The following is an 18,740-nucleotide window of genomic DNA, read 5'->3' on the forward strand; positions in this document are numbered from 1 at the left end:
AAGGCCCAGCAACTGGTGAAGGCCTCCAGGTGATTTGGATGCACGTTCAAGTGCGCACACTGGTTTTGATAAAAGAGATTTGTATGAGCCTGGCAAGATGCACAGTATGTGTGTACTGCTTAGTACGGTATCTGGCACACAGGAGATGCTACATAATTGAATAAACACACAGGTCCTTTCCTCTGCTCACCTACCTCCTACTCATACCAACAGGACTGCTGGGAGAGACTGGAGGAGTTTAGGATTGGGACAAGGCCTCAGTGAGAAGGAAAAGCAGACCAAAGCTTGCACGAGCATCTTTATCTCAGGGAGCAGGAGACGGGAAGGGAATGGAAATCTCAGAAGCATCAGTTTAGCAGTGAAGGATTTTATGTGTCTAGCTTTTGGTAAAAGGAAACAGCCTTGAACTCTAACTTCAGTGTTTTGGTGCATGACTTCTAGCCAGAGCCAGTAGGCTGGCTCTGCCCTCTCCGTCTTCCCATCGAAACCCCCGCCAGCCCTCCTTGGCGTGTGCTGCTGTCGAACGCGTTTTGCACAGGCTGGTACCCGCACCGTCTTTATGCCGCCAGCCGAGGCCAGCTCTTCCATTCTGGTCGAACCATCTCGATACCTCTTTCCCTGGAGCCCCTTCCTCATACTCTCCCACCCCTACCCCAGACTTCTGATAACGTGATGTTGATATTTCAGATAAGAGGAAAAAAAGTTGTTCCATACATACATGTCTTGTTCAAGCTTGCTTTACTGTGAGGCCCCTCAGCACCACTGGCACGACCCCAATGGGCTGGGGGTGGAGGTCACTGGCCGGGAAGCTGGGGGCCAGCACTAGCCACATAGACTTTGATTCAGGCAGCACTGGGTGTCAAGGCTAACATTGCTGTGGTCTTGGTAAGACATTGGTGGACATAATTACTTAGCATCTCAAGCCTGTTTTTCTGAGTCACCAATTGAGTAGGAAGTTGCAAGGTTGCTGTGAGGCTGAACAAGCTGCTTTATCTAAACTGCATGGTGCTCCGTAACGTGAGGGGTGGCTAATGACTCTGGTTTCTTCCACCCGACTCCTAAGTCATCACCACCGGGTGCCATCCATCCCGGCACAAGCACGGGACCCCTGCCCCTGGCTGGACACAAGGGGATCCTCTTAGCCCGCTCCTCCCACCCCCTGTAATCCAGAAACGAAGGCTCAGAGGAGTTGCAGGCTTTTGTGATGACCCTGAAGATATCCCAGAAACTGAAAACGTGAGAAAGAATGAGATAGAACCATTATGGGACACCCCATATTTATTAAGAAATGGAAAGGGAGCAGTTGGATGAGAAAAAATTGAGGGGGGAAAGGAAAAATGAGGAATCTAATATGGAGAAGAAAGGCACTTGAAGCTTTATTGAGCCCCCATATTTTGACTTATTTTGCTCTTAATTTATACCCCGTCCTGTTTCAAAAAGGTTAGACATGGCACAGCAAGCACGAAGCTTGCAGACGGATTTGAGGCCGCCCCACCATCCAATGAATGGCTCCTTCAGTCCCAGGACAGTGTCTGTGGGAGTAAGACAGCCTCTCTAAGGACAGCGCCCCTCGACGCACTGAGCTCTGTCAGGGGCAGCTGTTCACACACATGTCCCAGGACCCTCTGGAGCCCCTCAGAGGAGATGCTGGGCACACGCTGCTATCCACCCAGGTGCCCGCAGACTCCCTGACCTACCCTTCTGGGCACTCTCTCCAGTGTCGGTCCCTTTGCCTCCAGTAGCTGCCACTGTGGCCTTCTTCAGAGGCTGCTTGGGCTTCTGAAGCCACCGCGGCTGCATGTGCAGAGGGCCAGGGAACTGGGGCTCTCCATCTTCCCAGCCAGGGACACCCTGGGGTGGGTCTGAACGTCCAGCTCCCTTGCCTCCATGCCGGACTAACCCTGAGGTGTAGCTTAAGCTCCAGCGCTCCCCACAGGATCTGGGATGTGGGATGCTGGGCTCCTCGCCCTCCTGTCCTGCTTCCCCCTCCCCTTCCGTTTCTTCTGGGAGCTCTTCCTTCTCCGTCCCTTGCACAGGAATTCTGGTCTCAGGAGCCTGACCTAAGACAGGAGCCTTGGGCTTCTTTTCTCCCTCCGAGTCCCCTCTTGGAGGACTGCTCATGGCTTCTCCATCTCCTCCAAGTAAGACTGGGGTCCATGTCATCCTTGCCTGTCCCAGCAGAGGGGCTGTCACACACTTGCCCCTAAACAGACCCAGCTTCTCCTTCAGGAATGTCAGTCAACCAGCTTCAGGCGCTACAACTGGAAGGTGATATCATCTCAGGGATAAGGGAGCCGTGTGGGGGAGGCGATCTGGGGACAGGGCTGTTGACAGGAAGCAGGGTGGCCATCCTACAAACATGCACAAGGAGAAGTAGACATTCCAGGCCCTCCGGAGCCCTCAGACCACAAGAGAGGCCCTTGATTGCTTCTTTTGAGTCTCCTGCTTGAAGGAGCCCAAGAAAAAGGTCTGTGACCAGCAACTGCAGAAGTTCCTTTAAATGCCTCGGACACCTCCCAAGCCCTCGATGTCCCCTCTGAGCCAGGAAACTCTGCGAGGCCACTGTGCCTTCCTGGGGCCATATCCTGCCTGGATGAGCCCAGGGTGTGGAGCTGTGGGCCGGGGGTGGGGTCAGACTCTGGAAGGCATAGGAGCAGCCAGTTTCTGGAGCTCAGGACAGAGATGAGAGTGTGTGGGGGGCCTTGGCTGATCCTAAAGGGGGCTGTGACCTCAGCAGCCACCCAAATGCCACACTACAGATGGGGATCCATTGATATTTTGCAATGGGCAACATTCAGTTTTTCAAGATACCCCTGTGCCTTGAATTTATTAACCTCCCATAAAAACACAGAACATACACAATCTACAGTATAGAAAGTATAATTTACAAAAATATAAAAATCTTGGTTATTTTTTAGTATTCCAACATATTACTGTGTGTGTTATTTCAATAAGCACGTTTAAACAATGCGCACCTCACCGGCATGACGACCTCTGTGGGGGATGGCGTCACCTCCCTCTTTTTTGTTTTAAAATAAAATATATATTAAGAAAAAGAAACCAAAATCGGTTATACGTGCATACTGTGTGTGTAAAAGCTTTTGCAGTGGAGCTGGAAAGAAACCCTCCACTTAGACCATTATTCAGGCCTTGTTTTCCAGGATCAGTATGTGGCCCGAAGTGCTTTAAACTGGTTGCTTAAACAGAGGCGTTCTCCAGGTGTGGGCAGCCAGCACCCCCAGGTTTGCAGTTTCTTCCCGGGTTATGAGATGATGTTCACAAACGCCAACATTGTGGAGACGTTCGGTGGTCAGAGTAGAGGGGACGGACCATGGGTGATGGTCAGGCCAGGGCCCATTCCCAGATTCCTTCGCGGGTTCACACCAGCACTGAGGGGCTAAGTCACTAGCAATGAAAGACCCCAGAATGATGCCCCGGGGGACACATATTTCTGGGGACCAGCAAGGCTGCCTGTGAGCTCTGCCCTGCCTTTACCGCTGCACCCCAAGTCAAGCTCTCACTCCAGAAGGCTCCAAGGATGCTGCCCTGCTGGGCGTGGGGTGGGGTGGAGGCTTCCTTCCACCCCAGAGGAGGCGGTCTTACCGGCAGGCACAGGTCTCCACGGACATATTGGGGTACACCTTCAGAACCACATTCCGGTTCTCATCCAGGAAGAGGACCCCAAGAGAGTTCATCTTGTCGGGGACGCAGCAAGGCTCTGGGATGCCCGGGACGATGCCCACAGCTCTGACGATGCTCTGGATGGTGGCGTGGTTGGACGGGCGGACGATCTGCAAGGCGGGAAAAGGAGCACGGTTACCTCGGTGCTCGGCCCTCACCCACCCACCATGCCATCAGCACGTCCTTGACTGCGCCCATGGAAGAGGCATCAGCATAGAAGAAAAGTGAGGTCCCACGGCTGGGAACTCGTTTCCTCCAAAGTCAGCCACAGACCAAGTCCCAGGGAGGTTGAAGTCATAGCCCCTAAACGCCACTGGCCACTTGGGGGCACTTGTGCGTCATGCATCACCCAGGAGCCCTGGGAGCTGGGCAGGAGCTGTCCAGAGGGGAGGCTGAGGGACATGCCCAGCCAGTGCCGTCTGGGGCCACAGCCGCCCAGGTTTTACAGTCTGAGGAGTACAGACATGCTTCCCGTGTGAGCATGTTCTTAGCACCGACGGGGGAGGCCTGCAGACATGTGTGCGCCAGCGTGATGGGCTGAAAACTGACATTTTCCAGGTGGGTCTGACTTTGGGGTGGCAGGCGCTGCTTCACCTGCATCACCCCATTGTGTCATTGTGACCATCTTATGGGGCGGGTTTTACCTTAATTTTACTGGTGAAAAAACTGAGGCTAAAAGTGACTAAGTAACTTGACCGAGACCCCTCCGTTAGAAAGTAGCCGGGCTTAGAAACCATGTTCCCCGGGGCCACACCCACCGGCTCTCTTCCCCTCCCCAGGCAGCCTCTCGCATCCAGGGGAGTCTGGGTTCCAGCAGCGGGTACAGAGGATGCCCTTCCGTAAGCACATCCAACAGGATGGACAGGACCAAGTCACATGCACTTCAGCTGATCGCGCCCAAAGAGAGCTTTATGTATAGTGTGCTGATGAGAAAGGCCTCTTGCACAGGGAGGTGGGGAGAGCGAGGCAGGGACACTGATTTATGGGGAATGTGGGAAGGCAGCGAGGGGTGGGCTGATAAGGTAAGTAGGGGTCAGCCAGCTGGAGTCTGCGGAAAACTCGTCCTACACCTGCCCCAGGCCTGTGCTAGGACCTTCCAGCAGAGGCCTGTCTCTCTATCACGCACCTCCCTTCCCCTCTCTGCACATGCACGGCTTGGGGAAGCTCTTTAATTCCCAAACAGGTTAACGCCGCCCCACGTCTGGGTCTGGGATTTCCCAGTTGGCCGATTTATTTACGTTCAAAGTGGATTTATGCACTGACTTCCCTTCTTGGAGAGGAGACATGGCCTGGGACTCGGCAGAGGAGCCAAGCAGGAGGGAAGTGTTTGCTGTGTGCCGGGTGGGGGGCTGGGGGGGGCTGGGCGGGGGGCCACATTGCCTGGCAGCCAGCCCATCACAGCTCAGGCCATGGGGAGAGGGATGGACAGAGCCACAACCCAGCCCGGAGAGAAGGTGAGACTCTGAAAAGCCCAGGCCAGCATCATGGATAAAACAGCCGCGTGCTGTGTGTCTTGCAGACTCGTGCACAGACAGCTTACTGCCCCGTGGGTTCCTGCCCTGAGTGGGAGGGAGGCCGGAGTCCACACTGGTAAGCCACTGAGCCCAGCCCTGTGCTGGTCACAGATGCCAACATCCTGAGGTCCAGGCCAGGAACGGAAATGAGAGCCTTGACAAAAAGGGGGCCGTGGAGACCTGACACGTCTTGAGGGGAACAGGGGCCAGCATCTACTCAACCTCTGTAGATTTTGCTAGGTGGTGACACGAACCTAGGGCGATGGATTCTCCTGCTTCCCGAAAGAAAAGATGCTTTGATCCAAAAATTCAAATTCAATCAGGTCAACACTTTCAAAAGCACAGGCAGACAGCATCCATGCATCGGCCCAACGGGGGGCGACGTTGGGACCTCCCTCTACCTATGGCCCGCCTCGAATAGATGGGAGGGGTTAGTGCCCCTATTTTACAGACAGGAAACGGAAGTCAGGAGGCAGAGGGACCCGGCAGGAGGGCAGCCTGCGAGTCACACTAGACATCGGGCGGCTGACAGCGGCTTCCCCCCTACACCTACCTTGGGCATGGGGAACTCACAGGCACCTGCGCAGTAGTAAGCGTCGAAAGACTTGGGCGAGATGATCCATTCATTCCACCCGATGTCTGCGAAGTCCACCTTCAGATACCTCCGGGAGCAGACCCTTGGCTCATCCCACTGCTTCCTCCGGGCTTTCTGCATCGTCTTCTCGTCGAAGTCCAGCACCTGCGAGGAGGCCGCGAACGCATCCTGGCCCTTCCTCCTGCGGTCCTTGCGTCCCGGCCGGGACTTGAGGGCGCGGAAGGGGCTGGGCCACAGCTCGTGCTTGTGGTAGGGCTGGGCGTGGGGGCCGTGCGCCGGCCTCTCGTCCAGCCCCGGCAGCTCGTTGTCCTGAAGGGGCCCGGTGACCTGCGTGGCCCGCCGCACACGGGGGTCTGCCGAACTGTTGGGGGCTGCGCCGGGCTCCGGGTCTCCAGTTTGAAAGGGGTCATATCTCTGCAGTGTCACTGCCACGCTGTTGGGCTCTGAGATGGCCAGGTCGTTGGCGTAGACGAGGATGTAGGGCGCATGGGGGCTGGGCCTCGGCACCCCCGGGTCCTTCTCCCCAGGATCCAGCTGGGCGGAGAGGAGCAGCTCGCCATCCCGGCGGGCCGCCTTGACGATGGGGGAGATGTCCTTGGCTTGCCACAGGCCCCGTGGCGGGGGCGCCAGGGCCATGGCCCCACGGAGCAGCCCCTGCGTGGCTGTGTTCTGCGAGAGGCTGCGGAAGAGCAGGTGCTGGCGGGCAGGCGGGCCCGGGGGCAGCAGGCGGCAGGACGCGTTCTTGGCGCGCTGCTTGCACGGCACCTCACGTGCCTGGGGCCACCTGGGCTCCGAGTAGAAGTGGAAGGTGGCCGTGAGGATCATTTCTGAGTCCTGCATGGAAGTCAGGTTGAAGAAATACACGGCCTTCTGGTTGACCACTTCTGCGAGGAAAGGACAGACCACAGCCTGTGAGGGTCTTCCCCGGACAGGTCCCCCTGCTCGAGGGTCTCCCGCCCAGGGCTGGGATGGAGGGGAACACCTATTTAGGGAGCACTTACAGGCCAGCCAGGCTTTCCTCATCTCGTGTAACACTCACATTAAACGGAGGAGGGCGCCCTTTATCACCCCCAATGAATAGTTGAGGAACTGAGGTCAGAGAGGTTGAGGATTATCAATATCCGCTTGCAAAAACAGAAGGTAGCAGACAGGGCAGGTGCTGGGGCCTGCTGGACCCTCCACCTCCTGTGTCCTCCCCGGCACTCTGACGCCTCTCAATGAACAAACGAGCAAGCACACCTGATACCGTCATTAACCAGGGAAAGTGGCATCAGGGGTTGGGGATGGTTTGGGTTGGGTCCATGACCTGCTGACAGCAGCCCCTCTCATATTTGCAAAGGCCTCTATAATGCAGATGTTAAGCACAGTTATTCTCCCAAAGGAGGAGAAATAATCAGAGCGCTTCCTACTTTCTGCAAATTCTGAGGGTCTTCGGAGGGAACTGGGCTTAGGAGCATTTGGGCATCTGCTGTTTGTTCTGCCCTAGGGCTTTTAAGCTTGTTTTACAAAGAAAGAGCAATATCTGGGTTGTGCCAGATCACTGTATGAAATCTACAAAGTCCAGGTTGTTCTCCAGAGGCCCAGACCATGATAAGGACCAGGGTCCCTCAGACTTCACACCTGCAGCTCGAGAACGCTCTGGTCCTCATGTCCCTGGGGCTTCAACCGCCCCTTCCTTCTCACCTGGTTCTCCCAGCTGTGACCCCGGGCCCAGGGCAGGGCACCCTGGTCTGCAGCCCTAGGGAGCCAGCCCGAGACGGGGCAGCATGAGTGTTCTGAATGGCCAAGTCCTCTCTAGGTGCGGACAGGAGGGAGGAGTCGTTCCCAGGCCTCCCTGTGATGCTACAGACCAGCAGGGACCAGAGCTGCCTGTCAGAGGCTTCCCCTCCCATGGCTCTGTTTCCTGCTGCCCCGCCTCTGTCTGCCAGGTAAAGCTGCAGAGGAAGAGAGCTCCCAAATGGAGGAGGGTATATGTGTGCGGGACGCTGGGCTCACCGAAGGGCATGAGTTGGGGCCACGGCATCTCTGAAACCTACACCTATGGGATCAGCTGGGATTTTTTTTTAAAATCAAAATCATCAGTTTAAGGTTATTTGTTTCTATTGGGAAAGAGGCATAATTCAATGGGAAAATTGTTGTGCACTCTTAAAGGACTAGGAGAGAGAGCAAGGAAGGAAGGGAAAAGCACATTTATGGAGATGCGATGAATGCCAGCCAAGGCTTAGCTGACATTCTAGAGATGCTGTCTTATCTTATCCTGGGAACAAACCCACAGAGAGGTATGGTGGCCGCTTAACAAGCTCCACACACATGGAGCTGCGCAACGTCCTAATGGTCATTTAAGCTTGGCTTCCCCAAACACTGCCTTGAATGTCACAGTCTCCGGGCTTGCCTTTCCCAGACTTTGCCATCACCGGCTTCCTCCACAGAGATGCTGATTCAGAGGGTCTGGGACAACGGGGCCCAGGAATTTGTATTTTAACCAGCACCCCAGGGGATTCTAACCATCAGGCAAGTTTGGGGAGCACTGGTGGGCGGTGGCCGCATTATCTGGGGTTGACCTGTGTGTGGGGAGCAAGTTCCCAATGGGACCACACCGCGCACACCTGCCTCAGAGGGACAACAGAATCTCTATCTCACCTGATGGTTTGGAGGATTAAATACACGACATACCTCATGTGCCAGGCACAAAGGAGGAGACCCCAAATGTGCTTCCCTGCCACTTTCATCTAAAGGACGAGTGGTGGCAGAGCAGGCTCCTTCTACACCAACTCGGGCACCTCCCACCCAAGGATCCAAAGACCTGAGTTGTGACCCAGCTAACACGGCAGATAGACTGTTTTCCTTTTATCCAGTTCCAGTCTTAACTCTATTGTTCTACTAATGGAGTCTTTACTAGAAAAGAGTGAAGAGGCTCGAGGACAGACACTTCGGACTCTTTCCGAAGAGCTGGCCCTTTGCAGCCGGATGCAAGCATCTCCAGCCTGGAAACCTCCAGGCATCGGTGAGGAGGAGATGGCAGACTGGTGGCACATGGACAAGGCTCCCCAGAGAAAAGCACTTTGGCCCCCCCTCCAGCAATAAGGTAAAGAACGAGAGGCGGTATAAAGGAGGACACTGTGAGCACCACAGCAGGGGCAGCCACTTTGGCTTGAGGTGGGCGTGGTCCAAGGAAGGTGCTGGGAGGACTGTGCTCCGGGGTGAGGGGGGATGGGGCAGAAGTGCTGCAGAGAAGGACTGGCCTTCCCAGCAGATTATTTCTGCACAGTGTGTGTGTGTGGGGGGGGAGGGGCAGCAAACATTGCCTGGCCCTTAGGATGGAGAACCACAGAGAGCGTGCTCAGAGATTCAGATGGGGAGGAGCCTTAGAGGTCATGCAGCCCATCAGTGCACTCGGGGCAGGAGTCCTTCCTCTGTTTGGCTTTAGCCCTTGGCCATAGGGAGCTGGCCGCTTACTAGGCAGCCTGCATGTGAAGACCCTCCCTGATGGGAACTGTTGAGGTAGAGATGGGTCCGCCCTGTCCCCGGCACCTGAAAGGCCACAGGCTGGCCCTGCTCTCTGACAGCACCTGCATGTACACAATGCCAGGGGCTCTGGGCTGTGGCTGAGAGAAGGAGTATCTGCCTGCAGTCTCGTAGCTTGGCTGAGCCCAGGCTGCCAAGAAGAAGCCCCAAAGAGAGGTCCTTATTTCCTATGCACCGGGCAGGTGCCCTGGGCTCCTGTCTTTGGTCAGCTAGAGAAGATCCTTCATTCCTCCCTCCCTCTTTTCCTCTGAACACCAGACCTAAGAGCTAGTCAGTGCTCAGAAATACCTGTTGAAGGACCGGGGAAGAGTGGGGTCTTTGCTACATCTGCCTGCTTCAGTTAACAATGAGGGGAGAAGGGATGGCTCATCCAGTCTATGGACAAAAAGATGGAGCATCAGAGAGGGGACATAACTTGCCTAAAGTCACCCAGCTGGTAAGGGGCAGAGCTAGGGTGTGCACCCAGGCCATCTGACCCCCAACCTACACCCTTCTGTCCCCCACCCCCGCCCTATCCCGTGTTCTCTGATAGAATGTGGAATCATGATCTGCCTCAGAGCAAATGTAACAAAGATCATGCATCGTGGACTCTCAAACGTTTTACAAATACAAATCATTATTTGGAGGATTTTGAGTTCTGACTCTCCAAGAAAGAAAGGATGGGGCTTACTTAGATCTCTCTGCAGGTCTCTGGAACTCTCAGAACCCTAAGCCAGGGCCACTTTGCCGGGCATGCAGCCTCCTTCCAACTCAGTGGGGCGGGACTGGAGGGGAGAGAGGAGGGGAAAGGGCCCTAGCTCAAGGGCCCCCCAGGCTCCCTGCTGGCCACCCCTTGGGCCAAGAGGACCCTCAGACTGCTCTGACCTATAGAGACAGAATCCAAGCCACTTGGAGGTTGTCCCTTCATCCATTGCCCTTGAAACTGCCATCAGGGTGACCACAGTGAGAACACAGGGCTGAGGTGCAAGCAACGACAAGCTGGAGGAAGGAAGTGGCTGGACAGCTGGCGGTGCTGCGGAGAAGGGAAGAGAACCAACACGTATCGAGTATCCAGTTTCACACAGGCCCCAGAGTCAGGGTTTAAATCCTGCCTGCATCACTTACTAGCTGTGGGTCCTGAGGCAAGTCAGGGAACCCCTCTGGGCCCCAGTTTCCTCATCTGTAAACCAGGCAGAGTATTTGCACGTGCCCCCTAAGGCTGTAAGAGCATCTCTGCAGAGTTCACAGCACAGTGCCTGGTGACTCAGTGCATGCTCAGAACACACTGGCCATGTGGCATCATGAGCTGCTGCTCCAGCAGGGTACACACCCAGGCTTCCTGTCCCTGTGCCCGACGGGAGGCATGGCCACTGTCTGCCCCTCCAGCAGGAGCCGGAGAATTCTCACGGCCTCATCCGCCTCCTGCATCTAACCAAGCCCAGCTTCTGTTAGGTTTCCATTCCTTCTTGTCCACAACCATCCTGAACTCTGACCCCTTCCACCGCTGCCTCGTCCAGGGCCCGGCTTCTGCTGCCACCAAGACTCCAGAACATGTCCCCCTCACGTCACACTCACACTTCATAAGGAAACCGCCTATTACAGATGAAGGGCTAAGGTCTCTACTATGTAAAGAACCTCTAAAAATCAGTAAGAAAAGGACAAGAACCCTGAGAAATGGATGCAGTTTCCACAGGGACAGTCGCAAATGGCCAATAGGCATGAAAACCAGTTGAGGATGACCAATAATGAAAAGAAAGTAACCGCCAGTGCAGATATGGCAAATTTTACCTCCATGTTGAAAACATGATCCTCTTAGGGTAACAAAGGATATACAGAGGGATAAAAGGATCTATATAGACATATGTATACATAGATATAGATGCTGCCCATATACACATACGTGTATACATATATATATGTGTACGTATATATATATTCCACCAAAATATTAACTCTAATTATATCTGGGTTTGTGATTAGGGATGACTTCTTGTCTTTACTGTAATTTTTTAGGATTTCCAGATTTTCCCCATTAAGTATGCATTTCTTTTGTAACCTCTCTCATTCTTTCTTCTCTCTCCTCTCTCCCCACCTTCTGTCTCTCCTTCCCTCCTCCCTCCCCCTCCCTCTCCCCCTCTCTCCCTCCCCCCCCCCCCCCCCTCCCCCCCCCCCCCCCCCCACCGTGGACACACCCACATACTGCCCCCTACAGGCAAACTCATAACCCTCAGGGCTCTTGATGGCCTGGTGGTGGTCCACCATCCCCTTCCCCCTCCTGCCTCTCTCCTCATGCTATTTCCTCATTTAAGCCACACTCGTCCTAGCCCCCAGCACACAGTGGACGGCGTCGTTTCTACACCTGGCTACGCCTCGGGCCCATCAGAGTCTGCTGGCCTCGCCTGCTCTGTGAAGGTTTCACTGGTCCCTGTCCACCGGCTCCTCCCCTGCGGGTCAGGGCTGTCCCTTGTGGCTCCCGCAGAACACCCCTAGCCCTTTGTCACTCCATTGTACCACCGGTCCTGCTGTCCACATTCTTCTGCTTACTTCTCCCTGCCTGCCAGCTCATGAGCTTTTCTGTCTATGCATTTTCAGTCTAGGCATCTTTGTGTCCTCCGAGCTTACAGCATCTGCCACCTATTGAGGTGCTCAGGAAAGATTTGGGGAACTGAAATGAACGTGACTTTTGGCATTTTTGACAGACCAGAATGGATTATTATTCTCATTTTAGAGATGAAGAAATCAAGCTCAGAGAGGTTAAGCAACTTGCCCAATATCACACAGGTAGGTGGAAAAGTCTAGATTTAAAGACAGGCCGTTTAGGGTGGAGGTTGTCTAACCTTAACCCGTAAGGTCAGGCTCAGAAGCTCTCCCCACTGATGTGGACCTAACAGAGAACAAAGCACACTCCAGGGAGCAATGAGAGGGAGGGGTGGCTGGAGTAATAAATAGTAGGAGCTAATAAGTTATTGATACATATGTGTGCCAGACACTGTTTCATGTGCTGGACAGATCTCAGGTCATTTGAAAAAACTTAGAAGGCAGGGAGCATTATTAGCCCCATTTTAGAAGTGAAATAAACTGAGTGACGGACACGTTCAGTCCCGCGCCCGGGTCACAGGTGCAGGATTCGGACCCTCCAGTCCGCTCACAGCCCACATGGAACCCCAGCTCCACTGTCCGATGCCAAGTGAGGAGGATGGCTCCACAGCAACCGGGGCTGACGCATCTGTTGCTCCAGAAGAGGCACCACCTGCTGAGGCAGCAGAAGCCACCGGCATGGAGCAGGCTGGTACCAGTGTATTCCAGGACCAGAGCAGACGCTCCCACATTTGTGTCCCATCCATAAGATGAGGGGTCCCTGGCCAGGTGCACACTTCCTCCCAGCTGGGTCACTGGGGCAGCTCTGAGGGCTGGGTGTGAAACAACCTATGTGAATCAAGGGAGGGGATGACAAGCTGCTCGGGCCTCCTCTACGCCAGGCACAAACCCACCACAGCCCACAGAATCTTCCCCTCCCCAGTGCACAATAAACCGATGCTCAGAGAGGTACAGCGACATGTGCCACGGCACACAGCCAGTAGCTGGTGGAGCTGGGACTTGTACCCCTGGCTGTCAAATGGTTCCAAACCAGAGTGTAGGATTTGTCAGACAGTCCCAGACTGGTCCAGCATAATTCTACTCTTCCAGAACCGTCTGTTCCACCATCTGTCTCCTAAGTCCTGAGTTTCGTTCTGATGGAGGCGGGGGGAGGAGGCTAGCAGTGAGAACAGCACTGGCCTGGCAGAGGGAGGCACCAACCACTGCCAGTGTGATAGCCCTGCTCCCCCAGCCTCAGTTTCCTGATCTGTAAAATGGGAGGGCTGGATTTGAAGGACTGTCTCCAAGTCCTTTTCAGGGCTGACAGCCTATGCCCCACTGTTACTTACACAGCTCCAGTCTGTGAAAATACAAAGACAGACTATGTTCCTCGACACCCAGGGCTGCAGCAAGTGGGGGGCACAATGGGTATGCTTGCCCCTTGTTGAAGCAGTGGCCTCGCCGGCCTTGTTTTCCTCAAATGCAAGGCTTTGAGGACTGAGTCAATGGATGCAAGGTCAAGTCCACCCCTACATGAACACAGATGCTTTGCACTCCCAGGGGAACGAGATGCACCAACACCTAATCTGGCCAGTGCCGGGCTAGGTGCTCACACACATTACCTCATCTCATCTTTCCTGCAACCCCGCAGGGAAGATACTGCCATGAGCTGCCCATTCTGTGGATGAGAACACTCAAGTCCACAGAGCTTTGGCAATTTGCCCAAAGTCACGTTCATGCCAGATGATTCTTAAGTGACTTAATTTAATAGTGATGCTCCAGAAATGGACTGCAGGTGGTGAATAAAAGGTACCAGGGAGGACGGAGTTAGACTGTCTGGTCTGGAGCCCAGGGACACTGATCTAGCGAGTCTGCTCAGTGGAGGATGGGGACAGGCGCTCTCTGTGGCAGGTGCTCGCCAGCACACAGTTATTCGAGGCCACGCTTCCCAGGTCTGGCTCTGAGGCCATGGACGTTACCTCGAGTCACACAGCCAGTGATCCACAGGTGGCAGATGTGACCCCAGGCTGTCTGGCCCAATGTTGGGCTACAGACGGATGCTCTTTCTTCTGATGAATGGCCTCCTCCCCTGCAAGGGCTGCAGGGGATCCCTACTCACATTTTCTGGAATGGCATTCTGTGACCACGAGTAGTCTCCATGACAACCAGAAACTTCCCACCACCCCTGCCACCAGTCTGCACCTCGTCTGTGCCAGCCCGGGGCCTGCAGAGGTAGCCCAGCCCGAGCAGGCCAACAGCTGAGGCTGGAGTCTGGAAATGCTCCCGGAGCAGGGCAGGGAAGACCCCGAAAGTGGCCTCTGTCCGGCTCCAGCCAAGGTGTGGGGAGAGGGGAAGGGATCTGCCCAGGTGGGGCAAGGTCTGGAGCGGAGGGATGCCCTCACTGCCCATGCATTTGGACCCTTCCGCAAACCCCCATAGTGTGAACACTGCATGCTGGCACCCAGCAGGCCTCAGTCTTGTGCACCCAAGGCCCTTCTCAGTCCAGTCTGCTTCCCCAGCCGTGGAGACCACTAACTGGCCCCAGCTGGAGGTTCATGCCCCTGCCTGGGCCCAGCGCCTGGTACCTCTCTCAGGGCTGCCTCATGCCCACCTGACTGTGCCCTCCTCATCTGTCGAGTCAGCACAACTGCCCCCTACGACATGCATGCCTCTCCCAGAGCTCCCCCATCCCAGCCCCATTCCACCTTGTGCTTAAAGCCTTGTGTACGGGGTGGTCTGTGTCCCACAAGTGTGACATCCTCCCAGCCTTGGCAGCACCCCAGGGGCGGGAACTCTGTGTCACTCTGCCACTTCGGTGTCCCCGCTGGAGGCTCAGGGGCCAGCATAGAGTGCTAGGTGAATAGTTAATGAAAGAATGAATGAAGGAGTCAATGAATAGAAGGAAGAGGAAAAGCGGAGGTGCAGGGGTGGGGAGGATGGACAAGTGAGGAAAGGGTAATGAGGAGAAGCGGTGCCCGCCCGGAGCCCCCTCTACTTACCCAGACGGGCCCTGAAGCTGCGGACCGTGTTGCCCCCTCCCGGCCGCGCGCCCCTTCGGCTGTATTTCTCGTAAAGCCGGAGCATGTGGACAGCGACCATGTCCCGAGCGCCGGGGCCCAGAGCGGCGGCCGCGTCCCCCAGGGGCCACTGGGCATCCTTGTGCCCCACCAGGCCGTCGGCGGCCGCGGGCAGGGCGGAGCGGGCAGGGACCGTGTGGCTGCCGCCTGCGTCCTGGAGCAGCAGCAGAAGCAGCGGCAGCAGCGGCAGCAGTTGGGGTCCCGGTCCTGGGCTGGTCCGAGCGGGGCCACGAGCCATGGTGGGCGGCGGCGGCGAAGGGCTGGAGCCCGGGAGGAGGAGGAGGGCGCGGGCGCACCGGAGGCTGGGGACCGACCGTGCGGCGGGCGGCAGGGCGCGCGGGCAGCGCTGGCACCGGGGGCGCGGGGCGCGGGGCAGAGCGCGGTGGGCAGCCAAGCGCCGGGCCGTCCCCGCCGCGCGAGCCCCGGCCCGCGGTCACGGCCCTCCGGAACCGCGTGGAGCTGAGCCGAGCTGGAGCCGATGTGCCGCCTCCGCGGACTCGCGGGGCGAAACTTTGCAGCCCACAGCGCGCCCGGCTCGGCGGGCTCGAGGGGCGGGGCGGGGCGGGGCGGGGCGGCCAGCGGCGCCCTCCAGGGGACCCGGCTGCGCGCCCCGGACCTCTGGGGCCGCCGCCGACACGGCCGTCCCTGGCCCGGCTGCGCTGTGCGTGCGCCCGCGAGGAGCGGCGTGCGCGCGCAGGGCCGTGCGCCCGGGGTGCGCGGCGAGTGCGGGGGGCGTGGGCGCGGGCGAGCGCGCTCCCCGCTCCCCTGCCGAGAGCCGGAGACCCGGACCCGGGCCGGCTCCTGTGTGTCGGCGCCGCAGCCTGGCCGGGCCTGCGCGGGGGCTGGTTGGCCTTTGGAGGGGGGCCCGCCTGCCGCGTTGCCCCTGCAAAGGCATGCGATGATGACTGTGTGGTTCTAAGATGACAGCTCCGCCGTTAGGACCTGAGAGGGGGTGTGTGTGCTGCTCAGTTGCCTCTGAGCGAGTGTGTGTCCAAATTGCAAGAGTGAGGGGAACACGGACCCTCCCCGGGCAGGCTTTGAAAAGAAAAACCCTAACTCCACAGTTCCACCAAGCCAGGGCAACTGGAGCAAGATCCTTTATTTGGTGACAATGATTGCCGTAGTTGAAGAAACACATCAAAGATCCTTGTTAATCTTTGGTCATGTATGCATCAGGATTGTCCTGAAAAAGGACGTGGTTTCAAATTGCTTTACAAAACGTTTCCAAAGCATCCGGCTAGGAGAAGAGAAAGCAGAGGGTTTCCCAAGAAGGACTCGCAATGAAGCGAGGGTGCAGTGGATCCCTGGTTCCTTGCCCCTCAGCTTAGCTCTGGGCCAGAAGGGCCTGAACTGCGTCTGGCCGGTTAGCAAGGTTTCTTGTCCGTGGAAAGAATTTCAGGGGCTCTGTGAACTTAGATGGGGAAAAATGACATCTTTAATTTCACTGACCTGAAACAGCCTCTCTTAATATTGCAAACGCAGGTAACCAACCACAGTGGTGTTCACCATACCTGTGACTTTTGTCACCAATCGCCACCACCCAGGGATGTTTTCATATCAGGTGAAAGTTGTTTCAGATTTCTCAAAATATTGTTTTGCTCATCATTGTTTTGAAATTAAAGTAGTTTTTCTATTAGTTATTTAATGAATTAATAAGAAGGCATGTAGATTACTATGTTGCAAAGTTGTTTTAAAAAAATTTTTGATAACTATGTTTTAATGTAATTGGCTTCCTTTGTAATGCTGCATACTAAAAACAGTCTTTTGAGAAAGGGTCTTCAGCCTTCATCAGATGAAGCATGGAGTCTAAAGCCCCCATGAAAGGTTTACAAATCCTTCTGAGGGAAGGAAGGGACCTCTTCAAACCATCTTCTCCAGCAGCGTCAAGAACGCTGTCTGTGCTACGTTTCAAAGGATTACTTGCAAACTGTGAACACATCGTCCCCTCTACTTGGTTACTTTGGGCTCTACGAGCCAAAATAGTTACTTTTCTTGGAGGGCTCACAATGCAATAATTGAAGAATTGCTGGAAAAAGCTTCCGTCGGTGGGTAAAAGACAACCCATTTGTAATTTTTTAAAATCTTGCTGTGTCAAATTAGAGGCCATCCTATTAAGAGCCCCTGGACCGCAGGCCTGTAGCTTTTGGAAAACCATCCAGAAGCATTTTATTTGTTTTGGTAATTAGCTCACATGGCATTCATCTTCCCGTTAATATAGCTCCCGCTTGTTCTGCAAAACCGTTTTCAAAAATGGTTCGCCGGGAGGTGAGATGATCAAGTCGTGGCCTTGGACTGCATGAATTGCTCCTTATAAATGAACTGCACCATCTTTTACGGCTCCCTCACCCCACCCCCACCCCCACGGCCCTCCTTCTCCATGTGCCCCTCACTTCCCCTCTGCCCCCCTCTCCCCTCTCCCCTAGAATGCCTCTGACCTGTACCGGCTGGGGGTAACCTCTGCTCCTGGGTAGTTTTGTCTCTGCTGGGGCCATACACAATCGAAGCCTGTGAAAAGGAGGGTGAGCCTGCAGGAGGCCGGGACAAGCTGGGCTATTCGGGATCTGTGTCCATTAAAGGCTTCTTGCTCTCCTTAACTCATTCTCGCTCCATTCAAGCCGGCCCGAGGGTCAGGCTTCAGCCGGCACTAAAACCTGTAGGGTACAGATTTTCTGACATTGTGGGGAAAGAATTAAGGCATCAGCTGGGGACAGCTAATATTTCTTGCCTCATTTTATTGCTGAACAGCAGGACTGTAAAGTCTCGAACGCTGGAGCACTATGGCCCCCTTTCATGTAGCCGAGATGATGGGATAAAAATGTGTTTGGTGAAGCAATTCAGATTACCACCGGGTCACATCCTCGCTGGCTCCCAGCACGGCCTGCAACAGCATCACTAAGACGAGAAACAATCGCTGTGCAATTTCAGCTCATGCAGAACAGTGTTTCTAGCGTGGAAGTGAGGCTAATTGTGGAGCTTGCCAATGAGAGTGTTTTGTTTTTAATAGCTCAGGCTGCAGCTCGAAATAAGCGTTGAGATGGTGGGCCGCGGATTCATGTCCTAAGATCTGTGATTTCTGACGACTTGCTACTAAGATTATCCCAGTCTCGGTGGGGTCAGGCGTACACGGTTTTACCAGGAGCGATGAGGGCTCAAACTTGCAAACAGGGATGGAGAATGCTCTCTCCAGGGTTGAGAGAGGTTCCTGGGCCCTCAGTCTTCTGGGCCTCTCTGCCACACACTCTAGGGTAGAGATTTCCCATAAGCTCAGAAAACCCTGAGGAAGGAGGGAGAGGCTCCTTAGTTACGAAGCTCTATGCCTGAGTAAAAGAGAAAGCAAACTCTAGATGGTTCTGAGAAGCAAGCTCATTTGGTTTCATCCAAACCTCTTCCCAAGTCAACCCCCGGAAGAAATGTTGCTGAGCAATTGTTTCATGAGATCGCCCTGTCAATTTGTGGTAGAGTCAGTCTGCAGCCCTATCTCGCTCCCTTCATCCTGGCCCAGTCCCATCGCCTCTTTGGAACCCTAGTGGCCTCCTGTTTAAATGAGAAGGCTGACCCCGAGCTCTGTTTCAGCTCCAACACTCTATGTCTGGGTCTGTGGCTTCATGTCAACCAAAACGTGAGAGTCTACATGACCCTTCGGAGTCACCTGGACACGGTTCGTGTCCCTATTTTCACCACTACCTAGCTGTGTGGCCTTGAGCATGTTACTTGACTCGTGTGGTCCTTGGTTTCTTCAACTCTAAAATGGGGACAAGAGCGGGATACTATGAGCATCATAGGTAAGGTGTT

General features: G+C 55.2%; 1 protein-coding gene across 1 annotated transcript; it reads right to left on the minus strand.

The window, feature by feature from the left end:
• Positions 1–1,317: 1,317 nt before the first annotated feature.
• Positions 1,318–15,643, minus strand: GDF10 (growth differentiation factor 10). The gene is made up of 3 exons (XM_046652128.1): positions 14,871–15,643; positions 5,749–6,674; positions 1,318–3,791 (listed from the first exon to the last, which is right to left on the minus strand). The coding sequence occupies exons 1-3, from the start codon at positions 15,184–15,186 to the stop codon at positions 3,600–3,602; spliced, it is 1,434 nt and encodes a 477-aa protein (XP_046508084.1). The 5' UTR covers positions 15,187–15,643; the 3' UTR covers positions 1,318–3,599.
• Positions 15,644–18,740: the final 3,097 nt, after the last annotated feature.

This window comes from Equus quagga, chromosome 2 (assembly GCF_021613505.1).
Source record: "Equus quagga isolate Etosha38 chromosome 2, UCLA_HA_Equagga_1.0, whole genome shotgun sequence".
In the NCBI taxonomy this organism is placed as follows: Eukaryota; Metazoa; Chordata; class Mammalia; order Perissodactyla; family Equidae; genus Equus; species Equus quagga.

Excerpts from the sequence above, each read along its gene's own strand:
- GDF10 (XM_046652128.1), bottom strand. The coding sequence starts at position 15,186 with ATGGCTCGTGGCCCCGCTCGGACCAGCCCAGGACCGGGACCCCAACTG. Across the intron at positions 6,675-14,870 it reads CAGCTTCAGGGCCCGTCTGG|AAGTGGTCAACCAGAAGGCC; the intron begins GTAAGTAGAGGG and ends CTTTCCTCGCAG. Across the intron at positions 3,792-5,748 it reads GTGAGTTCCCCATGCCCAAG|ATCGTCCGCCCGTCCAACCA; the intron begins GTAGGTGTAGGG and ends CCCGCCTTGCAG.